Source organism: Papaver somniferum, unplaced genomic scaffold (genome assembly GCF_003573695.1).
Source record: "Papaver somniferum cultivar HN1 unplaced genomic scaffold, ASM357369v1 unplaced-scaffold_10, whole genome shotgun sequence".
Lineage (NCBI taxonomy): Eukaryota > Viridiplantae > Streptophyta > Magnoliopsida > Ranunculales > Papaveraceae > Papaver > Papaver somniferum.
The window spans coordinates 6,281,558-6,295,321 of record NW_020618825.1 but is presented as its reverse complement, the minus strand read 5'-3'; the positions used below and the strand labels follow the sequence as shown (position 1 = coordinate 6,295,321).

General features: G+C 34.2%; 3 protein-coding genes across 3 annotated transcripts; all 3 read left to right on the top strand.

Moving 5' to 3' along the window:
* The first annotated feature begins 1,062 nt into the window (after positions 1–1,062).
* LOC113326235 (expansin-like A2) lies at positions 1,063–2,270 on the top strand. The gene is made up of 4 exons (XM_026574000.1): positions 1,063–1,192; positions 1,282–1,394; positions 1,526–1,716; positions 1,889–2,270. The coding sequence occupies exons 1-4, from the start codon at positions 1,063–1,065 to the stop codon at positions 2,268–2,270; spliced, it is 816 nt and encodes a 271-aa protein (XP_026429785.1).
* A 3,777-nt stretch (positions 2,271–6,047) lies between these two features.
* Positions 6,048–7,382, top strand: LOC113326234. Its single transcript, XM_026573999.1, has 3 exons — positions 6,048–6,620; positions 6,743–6,867; positions 7,019–7,382. The coding sequence occupies exons 1-3, from the start codon at positions 6,048–6,050 to the stop codon at positions 7,380–7,382; spliced, it is 1,062 nt and encodes a 353-aa protein (XP_026429784.1).
* A 4,428-nt stretch (positions 7,383–11,810) lies between these two features.
* Positions 11,811–12,176, top strand: LOC113326233 (expansin-like A2). The gene has a single exon (XM_026573998.1). The coding sequence runs from the start codon at positions 11,811–11,813 to the stop codon at positions 12,174–12,176; it is 366 nt and encodes a 121-aa protein (XP_026429783.1).
* Positions 12,177–13,764: the final 1,588 nt, after the last annotated feature.

Sequence of the window (13,764 nt, the reverse complement as noted above, 5' to 3'; positions counted from 1 at the left end):
TATGATTTCAGGTGATTTTCCTTTGTTATGGTTAAAAGCTTAACAAAGCTCTCTTCTTAGAACTACTGGCCCCACCAGAGAATATTTAGACCAATAAAATCTTTTGTGAAAATTTACACCAACAGGAAATAAGACCTTCTGGTCCCACCGTAAAATAATTTCTTAACTAAAATAAAAAAACATTAAATATGAAAAATCTTATCGCCCCCACTCGAAAATAATTCCTTAAGTAAAAAAAAAATCACTGTAAAAGTAAAAAAAAGAACTTTGTGAGTTTATTTTGTTTTTTAATACATTGTACCCATTTATTAATTTATTCCCTTGAAAAAATAAAATATATCTTGAGTTAAAAAAAAAAAATCATCGGTAAAAGAAAAAAATATCTTGAGTTATAGAAAAATACTTCACGGGTAAAAAAAATAATATTTTGAGTGAAAAAAATACTTCACAGGTAAAAAAGAATCTATCTTTATTTTACGGGCACAAAAATATTTTAAAAAACCTAACCATGAACCATAAGCCTTTTTTATTCACCAAAACATAGTTTTCTCTACGAAACATTTGGGACCATGCAACACACGGGCGCAACAACTATAAATATCCCAAATTTTATTTTAGGAAATTGGAACGCACGGGCACAGCAACTATCACAAATTATTTTTGTACCCAAAAATTATATATCTGGGCCCTTGCAGAGCACGGACATCACACCTAGTCTAAATAAATAAAGTGACCGTTACTTATCTCTGTATTCGCGCTGGTTTATCATTATTTATCCCTGGCAAGCGCATTGATTCATTATAATTATTTAGCCTTGGCAAGCGCATTGATTCACATGTGAGAAGCATTGATCTTAGTGATTATTAAAACGTTAGCGACATCTAATTTAAGGAACATAATCCTAATTCATTGTTTATCAGGCAGTCAACTATTGAATTAGAGCCTAGAGGCCGCATCCATTAAGGCTAAATATTTTGTTTGTCTATAAATGAAGATCAACTTCTTCTCATCTTCAACACACTATTATAGCAAATGCTACCCTAACAAACAAAGATTACATAGATGGCACTTTTTAGTGTATTATTCTTCTTGTTTCTCGCTTCCTCATCTGTGAGTGCTGCTCCTTGTAACCCTCTTTGTTTGCATAAAAGCAAGGCTGGTTATTTCCCTCTATCCAAGGCTGTCATCCCTTGTAAGATCTGCTAATCCTCTAGCTACAAATTTCTTTATCTGTATAACTTGTTCATGTATATTGATTGCCTGTTCAATTAATGAATGCAGCTGGAGCATGTGGGTATGGTTCAATAGCTAAAAGCTTCAACAAGGGATATATTGCAGCCGGTATTCCTTCCTTACTCGGAGAAAATGGTGTTGCCTGTGGATCCTGCTTACATGTACATAAAAATACCTGAATCCATTCCAAAAATGTTATCTCTCTATAATAATTGCGAATCAAAATTTCTTTATGGACACTGACCAAGAGGTTTATATGCTTAAATCACTCACATTTTTCTGATGCATATAGGTAACTTGTAAGAACAAGACATTGTGCAGAGGAACAGGTACAAATGTGGTTTTAACATGTAGTCTTCCGAAAATAAAAGACCTTGCAAATATAGATTTGATTCTTAGCGACAGAGCTTATATCTCTATGGCTGCTAAGGGTAAAGCCAGAGAACTCTTAGCACTCAAAACTGTCGATGTGGATTATATCAGGTAATTCCAAGTTGTTTTGTAGTTAATGATACTTTTAGCTATAATTTTTGTCTGCCAAAATACATGTCTTTCTATTTTTAGAAAGTATCACTGTTCAAAAACAGAGGATGTACCATTTAATAAATTTAATTAAATTAAATCACTGATCATTTTTTTTTTCTTTTGTGTATAGAGTATCCTGTGAATACATGAACCACAATCTGTCGGTAAGAGTAGATAAAAGCAGCAAGAAACCTGATCATTTAGTACTTACATTCCTCAACCAAGGTGGCCAAACAGGAATCTATATGGTAACAGTCTATGCACAAAATAACTTCACTAGGGTCGAGAGAGATATGGACCATAAACGTGGAGCAGTCTGGGAAATGAAGAACGCCCTTCAAGGAAGTCTAAGTTTTAGATTGTTTGTATACAGTGGATATGATCGATCTTTTGTATACTCCAACAAAGATTTGCCAGCTGACTGGAAAGTTGGAAAGATTTATGATTTGGGTGTTCAGATGAATGATCGTATAGACAAGCGAGATGGCTGCATCCCTAATTGCACCGATTGATCAATATAGGCAAAATGGTGTTTCCCTAGACTTAAGAAAGAAATCTCTTAGTTGATCTTTGTTTTTCTCTTTTCTCTAGTAGTGTTTTTGCTTTCGTAAGTTATAAATACAGCAAAATGTCTGTATTCCTTTTCCGTTGATGTTTTATTTTAACATGGTCAAACAACTTCATTTCTTTCAGCATCCAAAATTAGATTCTTATCGAGAATAGGGATCCCTTGTGAGCTAACATTTGCAGTATAATGCCCGAAAATATGCCATCATAACACCTGAATTGTCATCCAAAATAAGCTCAGTGCTAAATTCCTTCCTTTTGCCCCGCGAAACGGTCATTTAAATCTACCGTGTCGGTAAAAGATATTAATTCCCAAAACAAATTAGTGAGTGGAAATTAAAATGTGATAATATTTGAATCCTAAAATTACAGTTTACCATATGGAAGAAAATTAGATGATAATAGCATATATTCTTTTCTCTTTCCTATCGTAGCAAGAACTTTAACAAATTACTGTTTGTCACTAAGAAAGATGTTTATAGTGATCACATAAAACGATGTTGAAATTAAAATTCTTGACACTAAAACCATATATTTGGTTGTAAGACCCTCCAAAGCATTAGATATATATATATATATATATATGGAGATCAAGTTGAATTAGAAGCACTGCAGAATCTGTGAAATGGGCTCAGGCGAAAGGGCTTAGCACGTAGAGGAACAAAATGTATTAAATGCAATAAATTGAAGGTTAACTGCAGTAACATGGATTACTATTATTGGCAGTACCAAGAGCATAAAATAATGTTGTATATTAGATTTCAAAATATGCCAAACACATGTTCAAGAGCAATTATTTGATTGATACGTCGGTGGAGAAGATTCGCATGCATCATAAATTGTGTGGAAATCAAATCTACAACATTACCATTATTACTGGTAAAATAGAGAATAACATATGATAAAAAAAGTTACTTTATCGTGTTCTTCTTCTGCTAGTTCGTTCTCTCAACAACTATTCTTTTTATGATAAAAAACAACAATATATTAATTTATGTATTAGTATTAGGCAAGTCACTTGTTCATTTGGGTAGAACTTCTGATCATGGGACTTATTTCCGTTTACATTTATTCATTTGAATCACCTTTTTTTTTTTTAGATTAAAACTTGCACGTCCTGGAAGGTGTGCACATGGGTCATAGTTAATTAGGAGGAGGATCAATTAGTTTGAGGAACAATCATAATAATAAATGCCAATCAATGTCAATTAAATATTGCTCTCTGTCGGGACTCATTTTGTTTTCTTAAAATATTTTAGTCAATTATTGGGGTGCTAAGTGTTTACACCGTAGCCAGGTGTGACAAGCTCCGTTTGAAGCACAAAAAATATGCAGAGAAACACAAAAGTCTCTGAAGAAGACTTTTCTTCAGAATTGTTCATCATTTTTTCAGACTAGATTAAGATTAATTGTTGTACGTGATTACAAGTTGTGTTGATTAGAGGAACTGCAGTCTTCTGAGATTAATTCGGATCGCTTTTGATTGATAGCTAGAGAATTTGAATTTTAGGATCAAAAAGTAGAATTTTCCATTAAATGGAGGTGTTTATAAAATTGTCTTTTCAGCAAACCGGGATGGGATTTTGGAGACCGCTGGAAAAGTTCGGGGTAACATTCCTTTTTGAATAGCTAGTTTTTCATGTTCAGGAAAGCAGGTGTAGTACTCAAATCTCTAAGCAGTGATGATGTGCTTACCAAACGATGTAAGTAAAATTCATGAGCAGTAAAATTTTCAATTCGGCCTAGATTTCCATCTAGTAGTTGTTTCTGAACAACTATTTAGACTCTTTGGACAGGTATGGACGAGCCTACCACTGGCATAAAAGTGTCAAGTGAAGACGAGGATGAGACTAAAGGTGGAGCGAAGGAGTTGGCGGAGGAGAATTACAGTGCTGATGGGTATGACAAAAAAAAACAATGGGAATAGTCTGCTCGCTGCTTTAGTCAATACCGCACTTGCACCAAATGATTCTCCTCCTCTACCTCCACCTACTGTGCATGGCCCTTCACCTACAAATGCTGGAGCATCTCCACCAACTCCTCCTCGACCACCTCCACCACCTCGTGGTTGACCAGGCCCACCACCTCCACCGCCTTGTGGTAGATCACTCCCACCTGGACCACCTCCACCGCCCCCTGGTGGCAGACGCCCACCAGGGCCACCTGAACCAGAAGTACCTCGGTTAGAATTCAGGCCATTCTACTGGAATCACTGGATTAGAAGTACCCCAGCCGTCGAGAGAAGCTTATGGGCAGAAGGTCAAAGATTGGAATCTGAAGAAACCCAGAGGTACTGTTTTATTAATACATATTCCCCTTTAACTTTTGATGCAAGTCATATTTCGCTAGAAGTTTTTGTTTCCCATATTACATCACTAATTAGTGTTCGTATGTATGCTAGTGCACCCGCATTCGACGTGTCTGAACTTACAAGGCTTTTCTCCAAGCCTTTGGTTTCGGATAAGCTAGAAGGAAAGTCCCATAAACCTAAACCTGGCAAGGTTCATCAACTGGTAAATAAAATCAATATGTCCGGCGCTAATTTATGTTTTCTGATACACGTACCAAGTAGTTGGTCTTGAACTAAGTTATTTTAATTTTCCATTCCCTTTGTCCAGAAAGATGGATATTTGACATCCCCTTGTTTCGTTGTTTATCCACACAATTCCGTGTAGACTGATTTACAGAGATCCAGAAACATCGAAATCATGCTCAAGAAAACCAAAATCCTACTTTCTGATAAGGTGGTAAGCGAATCCTGTTTCGATTTGTATTAACTGATTTCTGGTTTAAAAATAATAATCATCTTAAGACGTGAAGCCGCGAAGGCATTATTTCCTTGTTATGACCAATAGAAGTTGGACCTATAAATCTCCAATATAATGGGTGGTCATGAAAGCCCTTAAGGTGATGTAAAGCGCTATTCTGGAGCTCCTCTTGCTTAGTTTATTTTGTTTGGATATCCCAATGCACATCCAGGCTGCAGCACTAGCAATGGACAACTCAGTTTTAGATGGTGATCAGATCAAAATTCTGATAAAGTGTTGTCCTACAGAAGAGGAGATGACACGCCTACTTGGATGAATTGCCAAGCCTACTTGGATAAATTGCCAACTTTGGTGAACTTATATAGAAGGAACTGTTCTATAACTACTCCAATTGGAAACCAAATTGCGAACCTCTTCAGTTTCTGCCATTCGCATCAAGAGTATGCCAATCATATTTTTCTTAATTGCAATTACGCTAACAAAGTCTGGAGCTACTTCTTCACTGCTGCAGGTAAGACTTTTCAACCTCCTACTTCAATCAGGTCACTTATATCTAATTGGTCTTCTACTTCCCTCTCTGGAGTGTGTAAGGAATTATGGAATCGTCTTTATGCAAGCATCCTATGGACCTATTAACACATGCAAATATATAAGAAGATCAACACATATTAAGTACATGCAATGAAGAATGTGGAAACAAAGATTAGTACATGCAAAGAATAATATTTATGTAATTAGTTTTAATTTCTTTGATTTATTTATAGGCATAAATTTAATTCTCGTGATGTAATTATAGTATTAGGATCTTCACTCATTCATTATATTTGTACAAGTATATATACAAATAATGAAATTATTCTCAACACAGTTGTGTGGGATAGAAATCCCAAAACCCAATATTATAACATGGTATCAGAGCTAGGTTAGTTTTTTTTTACCTGCAACTGTATCATCATGACTGTTGAAGATGACATACAGATACCTCCATCTTCCAGTAATCATCCACCTAATAGAGATTCAGGTCTTCCTCAATCAAGTCCCTATTATGTGCATCCGGCTGACAACCCTACCACTGTCATATTTACTCCTCTCCTCACAGATGATAACTATTGCATCTGGGAAAGAGGAATCCGAAAAGCCCTAAGTGTCAAAGCCAAGCTGGGTTACATTGATAGAACCATCACCAAACCCAGGGATCCAACTGATCTCCTCCATTGGAATCGTGCAGACTATTTGGTTGGTAGCTGGGTTGAAAACTCAGTCGATCCAATTATCAAATCCATTGTCATGTATTTCCCATCTTCACGGGAACAATGGTTACAGATTAAGAACAAGTTCTCTCATAAGAATGCACCGAAACTGTTTGCACTGAAACAATCGATTTCATCTCTGAAACAAGAAAATCAAAATGTTGCGATGTACTTTACTCAACTCAAGACGCTGTGGGATCAACTCGATACATTCAGACCTCTTCAGCCTTGTATTCAAAGTAAAGATATTTGGGTCTTGGATTTGATTGAAAACTCTGTGAGAATATGACATTGGCAATGAGAGTGAAACGTAAGAGAAGATAAGATGTTTCCCAAATTCTGGGTTACTGAGAGGAACACCATTTCTGATTGAGAATCCATGTATTTGTTTCAATTTAGGTAGTGAAGATGAAAAGAATTGTAACAGAGCTATACACTTCTTCAGATTGTGAGGTTCTAGAGTTGATAAAGAATCAGTTGAGAATCTTAGGAAGTGAGAACTATAAACATGGGGTTTTGTACAAGTGATGAAGGTACTAATCTTATTGGATTGCATCACTTCACCAGCTGTGATATTATTATGAAATCCTTCGTGAGGCAGGAGGAGGAACAACAAGGTATAAACTCATCCTCTCTTACTCAGGTTTAATCTGCTACACTTAATGTTTTTCGCAGTGCTCCCAACTCAGAAAGACCAAATCAGAGGTCTTTCTTTAATCCCGGCACTACATCCAACGCTGGCAATGGTACCAACAAGCGACCCAGACCTTTTTGCGACCACTGCAACAAACATGGTCATACTCGGATTACCTGCTGGAAGCTCAATGGCTACCCAAAAGATCCACCGAGATCCAGAGATATTCCAACTCCGGCATATGCTACTGCTGCTACTGTTCCCAATACACAGACTGCTCCTGGTATAACTGCAGCTCAATATGCCAGACTTATGTGTTTACTGGAACCAAACAATGGAGACACTGCTGTCACTCTATTTGCCAATTTTGCAGGTATTACTCTGACTTGTTCTTCTAATGTTTAGATTATAGAAAGTGGTGCAACTCATCACATTTGCTCCTCTCTCTTTTTTTCTTCTTCTTGCACATTGGTTATGAACCCAATCACGGTTCAATTACCAGATGGTTCGAATATACCTGTCACTCATATTGGGGCTGTGAATTGATCTCCCAATATTCATCTACTCAATGTTTTTCACATTCCAAGTTTTAAATTTAACTTGATCTCAGTAAGTCAGCTTACAAGCATAGCAAACTGCTGTATCAATTTCTCACACGAGTCATGCATCTTTCAGGACCGTCTCACGAACAAGGAGATTGGATGGAGTAGGCGTGTCGCTGGCCTCTACCATTTCAGTTTCCAACCATCAGTTTCATCTTTAGCTGTTAATAAACCAGTGGATATATGGCACTATCGTCTCGGTTATCCACATATGGATTGTTTTCATTTTTTAGCTCGTAATTTTGCTTATGTTCGTTCTTCATTTAAACACTTATGTGATGTATGCCCACGGGCAAAACAATCTCGTCTCAAGTTTAATAACAATGTTTCTTTATCAAAGCATCCATTTCAATTAATTCATGCTGACATATGAGGTCCTTTTTCTACTGCTTCTTTAACTGGTGCAAAATATTTTCTAACAATAGCAGATGATTACTCTAGGTGTACATGGGTATTTTTGATAAATGTAAAGTCTGAAACCTTGAAGTTTCTCAAATATTTATTTTCCTTTGTTATAAAACAATTTGGACATCACATTACCAGCATTTATTTTCCTTTCTCAAATAAGATCACATATATATATATATGATTAGGGTTTTCTTAGAAGCAGTTCTTGATGGTTGATTCTTTTATATAAATTTTGAAAATTTTGATTCTCGATAAAATGACATTAAATGTGAACAAGGAGACAATATATTTTGAAGAATATATACAGATCTAATTTTTTTTTTTGGCTATGAAAAAAATCGGCTTAAGGAGAAAAAAACGGGAAAGGAGTTAGGATTGAAAAGTAAAACGTGAGAAGGGAAACAATAATTAGGCTAAAATATACTTACGAGGGATAATTAAGGAATTTTTTTTAGCATTAATTGAATATATTTATTTTGTTAAGAAAGTTGTTATTTCCAAGAATATTGTTAAACCCAATACATAAAAAGAGCCAATAATCGCTCCTTAACATATATTCAGGGATACAAGTTAACAAAAGCCTATATAAATAATCCGAAATAGGTTATGCACAGAGACAAACAACATTTAAACTACTTAGTTTTGTATTTATTATAACCAAGCTAAGATAATCCGTATCTCATCTAATTATTCGGTTGTCAAATCTGCCAAACACGGTCAAAAAGAAATTAAAATGTTCTTCACCCAAAGCACTTCCAAAACTATCCAACTTTTCAATGCTATTTGCTAAAAAGCATTAGCTTTGGTCTCACCTAAATATAGCGTTTGTTTGCCCTTTTTATCCTTATTTTATTTTATAAATGACAAAACTTGCCCTTAATTATGTATAATTAATTTTTTATATTTTATTTTTTAAATATTATATTTGTATTTTCAAACTATTTTGTATACTATTTAATTTAATATATCAATAATAAAAATTAAAATTAAAATTAAATAATTAGTTAGGTTTTTTGTTTGAAAACTAATATATGTATAAAAAGTGATTAAGTAAAATAATCTTTTTGAACACTATAATAATATTGATAATTAGTAAAGTTAATATTATATATATATATATTTATTTTTAATAGTAAAAGATTAATTTTTTTAAAACAATTGAATAAAACCATTTTCGGAGTCTATTTTAGTCACTAGCTACAATAATAATGGTTGAATTTGATATTTTACCAAACACATTTAAATTGCTCTTTTAATCTGCTTTAACTTTAACTAATATTTACCAAACGTTTAACTGTTTTTTTCTTACAGCACAGCACAACAACACATAACATAATTTATGAATTGAAACACTGTGGAAAAATAAAATAAAATCATATATATAATCTAAAACGTAGGAAACCGGAGTTTATTAAGTATTTATGTTGTCCATGGTCGAGAGGGCCTGATTTAAATCTGCCTTATAACATCCGATGTCTAGTGGCTTATCTAGAAAATTCGCATGAAAGAGGTTTGACTAGTTTTTATAACTCGGTTTCTGCATACATTTTTTTATATGTTTTCATGTCCAAATTAGAATAGGTATCAGAAATTATATATTGATGAGCTTTTAGGTGTAGTTTTAATAAGGAAAAGCAAGATGTAGTTCTGCCTAACAAATAAATGGACAACAAGGTTACTAAAAACTTTTGAAGTTATTCCAACACATGTCTAACGAGTCAGGTACTCCAATAGTTTAAAGTCAGTTTTGTGAGCTGAGTCAGATATTGAAAAAAAATAGACAGTCTAATATCTGGTTCAAGTTGAGTCAGACAATGAGATATACTCGGATTCCAAGCTACATCAATAAGACTCATCGAGTCCTACCGACTCCTAGTAGTTTTATCTCGGGATATTTTCGACTTATTATTATTAATAATATGATTTCAGGTGATTTTCCTTTGTTATGGTTAAAAGCTTAACAAAGCTCTCTTCTTAGAACTACTGGCCCCACCAGAGAATATTTAGACCAATAAAATCTTTTGTGAAAATTTACACCAACAGGAAATAAGACCTTCTGGTCCCACCGTAAAATAATTTCTTAACTAAAATAAAAAAACATTAAATATGAAAAATCTTATCGCCCCCACTCGAAAATAATTCCTTAAGTAAAAAAAAATCACTGTAAAAGTAAAAAAAAGAACTTTGTGAGTTTATTTTGTTTTTTAATACATTGTACCCATTTATTAATTTATTCCCTTGAAAAAGTAAAATATATCTTGAGTTAAAAAAAAAAAAATCATCGGTAAAAGAAAAAAATATCTTGAGTTATAGAAAAATACTTCACGGGTAAAAAAAATAATATTTTGAGTGAAAAAAATACTTCACAGGTAAAAAAGAATCTATCTTTATTTTACGGGCACAAAAATATTTTAAAAAACCTAACCATGAACCATAAGCCTTTTTTATTCACCAAAAACATAGTTTTCTCTACGAAACATTTGGGACCATGCAACACACGGGCGCAACAACTATAAATATCCCAAATTTTATTTTAGGAAATTGGAACGCACGGGCACAGCAACTATCACAAATTATTTTTGTACCCAAAAATTATATATCTGGGCCCTTGCAGAGCACGGACATCACACCTAGTCTAAATAAATAAAGTGACCGTTACTTATCTCTGTATTCGCGCTGGTTTATCATTATTTATCCCTGGCAAGCGCATTGATTCATTATAATTATTTAGCCTTGGCAAGCGCATTGATTCACATGTGAGAAGCATTGATCTTAGTGATTATTAAAACGTTAGCGACATCTAATTTAGGGAACATAATCCTAATTCATTGTTTATCAGGCAGTCAACTATTGAATTAGAGCCTAGAGGCCGCATCCATTAAGGCTAAATATTTTGTTTGTCTATAAATGAAGATCAACTTCTTCTCATCTTCAACACACTATTATAGCAAATACTACCCTAACAAACAAAGATTACATAGATGGCACTTTTTAGTGTATTATTCTTCTTGTTTCTCGCTTCCTCATCTGTGAGTGCTGCTCCTTGTAACCCTCTTTGTTTGCATAAAAGCAAGGCTGGTTATTTCCCTCTATCCAAGGCTGTCATCCCTTGTAAGATCTGCTAATCCTCTAGCTACAAATTTCTTTATCTGTATAACTTGTTCATGTATATTGATTGCCTGTTCAATTAATGAATGCAGCTGGAGCATGTGGGTATGGTTCAATAGCTAAAAGCTTCAACAAGGGATATATTGCAGCCGGTATTCCTTCCTTACTCGGAGAAAATGGTGTTGCCTGTGGATCCTGCTTACATGTACATAAAAATACCTGAATCCATTCCAAAAATGTTATCTCTCTATAATAATTGCGAATCAAAATTTCTTTATGGACACTGACCAAGAGGTTTATATGCTTAAATCACTCACATTTTTCTGATGCGTATAGGTAACTTGTAAGAACAAGACATTGTGCAGAGGAAGAGGTACAAATGTGGTTTTAACATGTAGTCTTCCGAAAATAAAAGACCTTGCAAATATAGATTTGATTCTTAGCGACAGAGCTTATATCTCTATGGCTGCTAAGGGTAAAGCCAGAGAACTCTTAGCACTCAAAACTGTCGATGTGGATTATATCAGGTAATTCCAAGTTGTTTTGTAGTTAATGATACTTTTAGCTATAATTTTTGTCTGCCAAAATACATGTCTTTCTATTTTTAGAAAGTATCACTGTTCAAAAACAGAGGATGTACCATTTAATAAATTTAATTAAATTAAATCACTGATCATTTTTTTTTTCTTTTGTGTATAGAGTATCCTGTGAATACATGAACCACAATCTGTCGGTAAGAGTAGATAAAAGCAGCAAGAAACCTGATCATTTAGTACTTACATTCCTCAACCAAGGTGGCCAAACAGGAATCTATATGGTAACAGTCTATGCACAAAATAACTTCACTAGGGTCGAGAGAGATATGGACCATAAACGTGGAGCAGTCTGGGAAATGAAGAACGCCCTTCAAGGAAGTCTAAGTTTTAGATTGTTTGTATACAGTGGATATGATCGATCTTTTGTATACTCCAACAAAGATTTGCCAGCTGACTGGAAAGTTGGAAAGATTTATGATTTGGGTGTTCAGATGAATGATCGTATAGACAAGCGAGATGGCTGCATCCCTAATTGCACCGATTGATCAATATAGGCAAATGGTGTTTCCCTAGACTTAAGAAAGAAATCTCTTAGTTGATCTTTGTTTTTCTCTTTTCTCTAGTAGTGTTTTTGCTTTCGTAAGTTATAAATACAGCAAAATGTCTGTATTCCTTTTCCGTTGATGTTTTATTTTAACATGGTCAAACAACTTCATTTCTTTCAGCATCCAAAATTAGATTCTTATCGAGAATAGGGATCCCTTGTGAGCTAACATTTGCAGTATAATGCCCGAAAATATGCCATCATAACACCTGAATTGTCATCCAAAATAAGCTCAGTGCTAAATTCCTTCCTTTTGCCCCGCGAAACGGTCATTTAAATCTACCGTGTCGGTAAAAGATATTAATTCCCAAAATAAATTAGTGAGTGGAAATTAAAATGTGATAATATTTGAATCCTAAAATTACAGTTTACCATATGGAAGAAAATTAGATGATAATAGCATATATTCTTTTCTCTTTCCTATCGTAGCAAGAACTTTAACAAATTACTGTTTGTCACTAAGAAAGATGTTTATAGTGATCACATAAAACGATGTTGAAATTAAAATTCTTGACACTAAAACCATATATTTGGTTGTAAGACCCTCCAAAGCATTAGATATATATATATATATATACATATATATATATATGGAGATCAAGTTGAATTAGAAGCACTGCAGAATCTGTGAAATGGGCTCAGGCGAAAGGGCTTAGCACGTAGAGGAACAAAATGTATTAAATGCAATAAATTGAAGGTTAACTGCAGTAACATGGATTACTATTATTGGTAGTACCAAGAGCATAAAATAATGTTGTATATTAGATTTCAAAATATGCCAAACACATGTTCAAGAGCAATTATTTGATTGATACGTCGGTGGAGAAGATTCGCATGCATCATAAATTGTGTGGAAATCAAACCTACAACATTACCATTATTACTGGTAAAATAGAGAATAACATATGATAAAATCTTTTTCAGATCTTAAAACAGATTTTGTATTCATATGTGTGTGTCCAACCTGACCGAAGAAGTATTTTTCTTTCGGATTGTACAATAAACAAGCTGGGAATTTGGGATATGAGTACCGAGGCAGGTAAGTAGCGGCAATTAGGGAACAATTTTTTGGTTATAGGGTCGTCGCTGCAAATGGACTACAATACAGTGCATCCTCAGCTTAGATTATTAGTCTCTCTCTTCAATCTTCATTCGCTTGTCAAATGAGAACCCGATTAAGAATCTTCACTCACATTTCTAAAAAAATATTCGAACAACGTTTCTCTTGTGTCAGACAATTATATATCAGTCAGTGAAAATTACGAGAGTTAGATTACTCAACACTGTAATCACCTTTTTTCGGTCCCATAAAAAAAATTTGATAAATAAGGTAACATAACATATTACACATTAACATAAAATGCCCCTTAGAAATGTTCTTTCACCAAAATTTGTAAGAAAACCCCTATTACATATGATCCCAGCTTCAAACTAAAAAGCCTAATGAATTAACATTGTCGCTTCTGATATATATATACAAAGAATGATTTTTTGGGGCCATTTTTTTTTTTGCAGGGATCGTGATTTGT

Bases quoted from the DNA above. Each gene is read 5' to 3' on its own strand.
- LOC113326235 (XM_026574000.1), top strand. From the start codon at position 1,063: ATGGCACTTTTTAGTGTATTATTCTTCTTGTTTCTCGCTTCCTCATCT. The intron at 1,193-1,281 runs GTAAGATCTGCT...TAATGAATGCAG, and splicing joins ATCCAAGGCTGTCATCCCTT to CTGGAGCATGTGGGTATGGT. The intron at 1,395-1,525 runs GTACATAAAAAT...TGATGCATATAG, and splicing joins CCTGTGGATCCTGCTTACAT to GTAACTTGTAAGAACAAGAC.
- LOC113326234 (XM_026573999.1), top strand. From the start codon at position 6,048: ATGACTGTTGAAGATGACATACAGATACCTCCATCTTCCAGTAATCAT. The intron at 6,621-6,742 runs GTGAGAATATGA...GTTTCAATTTAG, and splicing joins TGGATTTGATTGAAAACTCT to GTAGTGAAGATGAAAAGAAT. The intron at 6,868-7,018 runs GTGATGAAGGTA...TGTTTTTCGCAG, and splicing joins AAACATGGGGTTTTGTACAA to TGCTCCCAACTCAGAAAGAC.
- LOC113326233 (XM_026573998.1), top strand. From the start codon at position 11,811: ATGAACCACAATCTGTCGGTAAGAGTAGATAAAAGCAGCAAGAAACCT.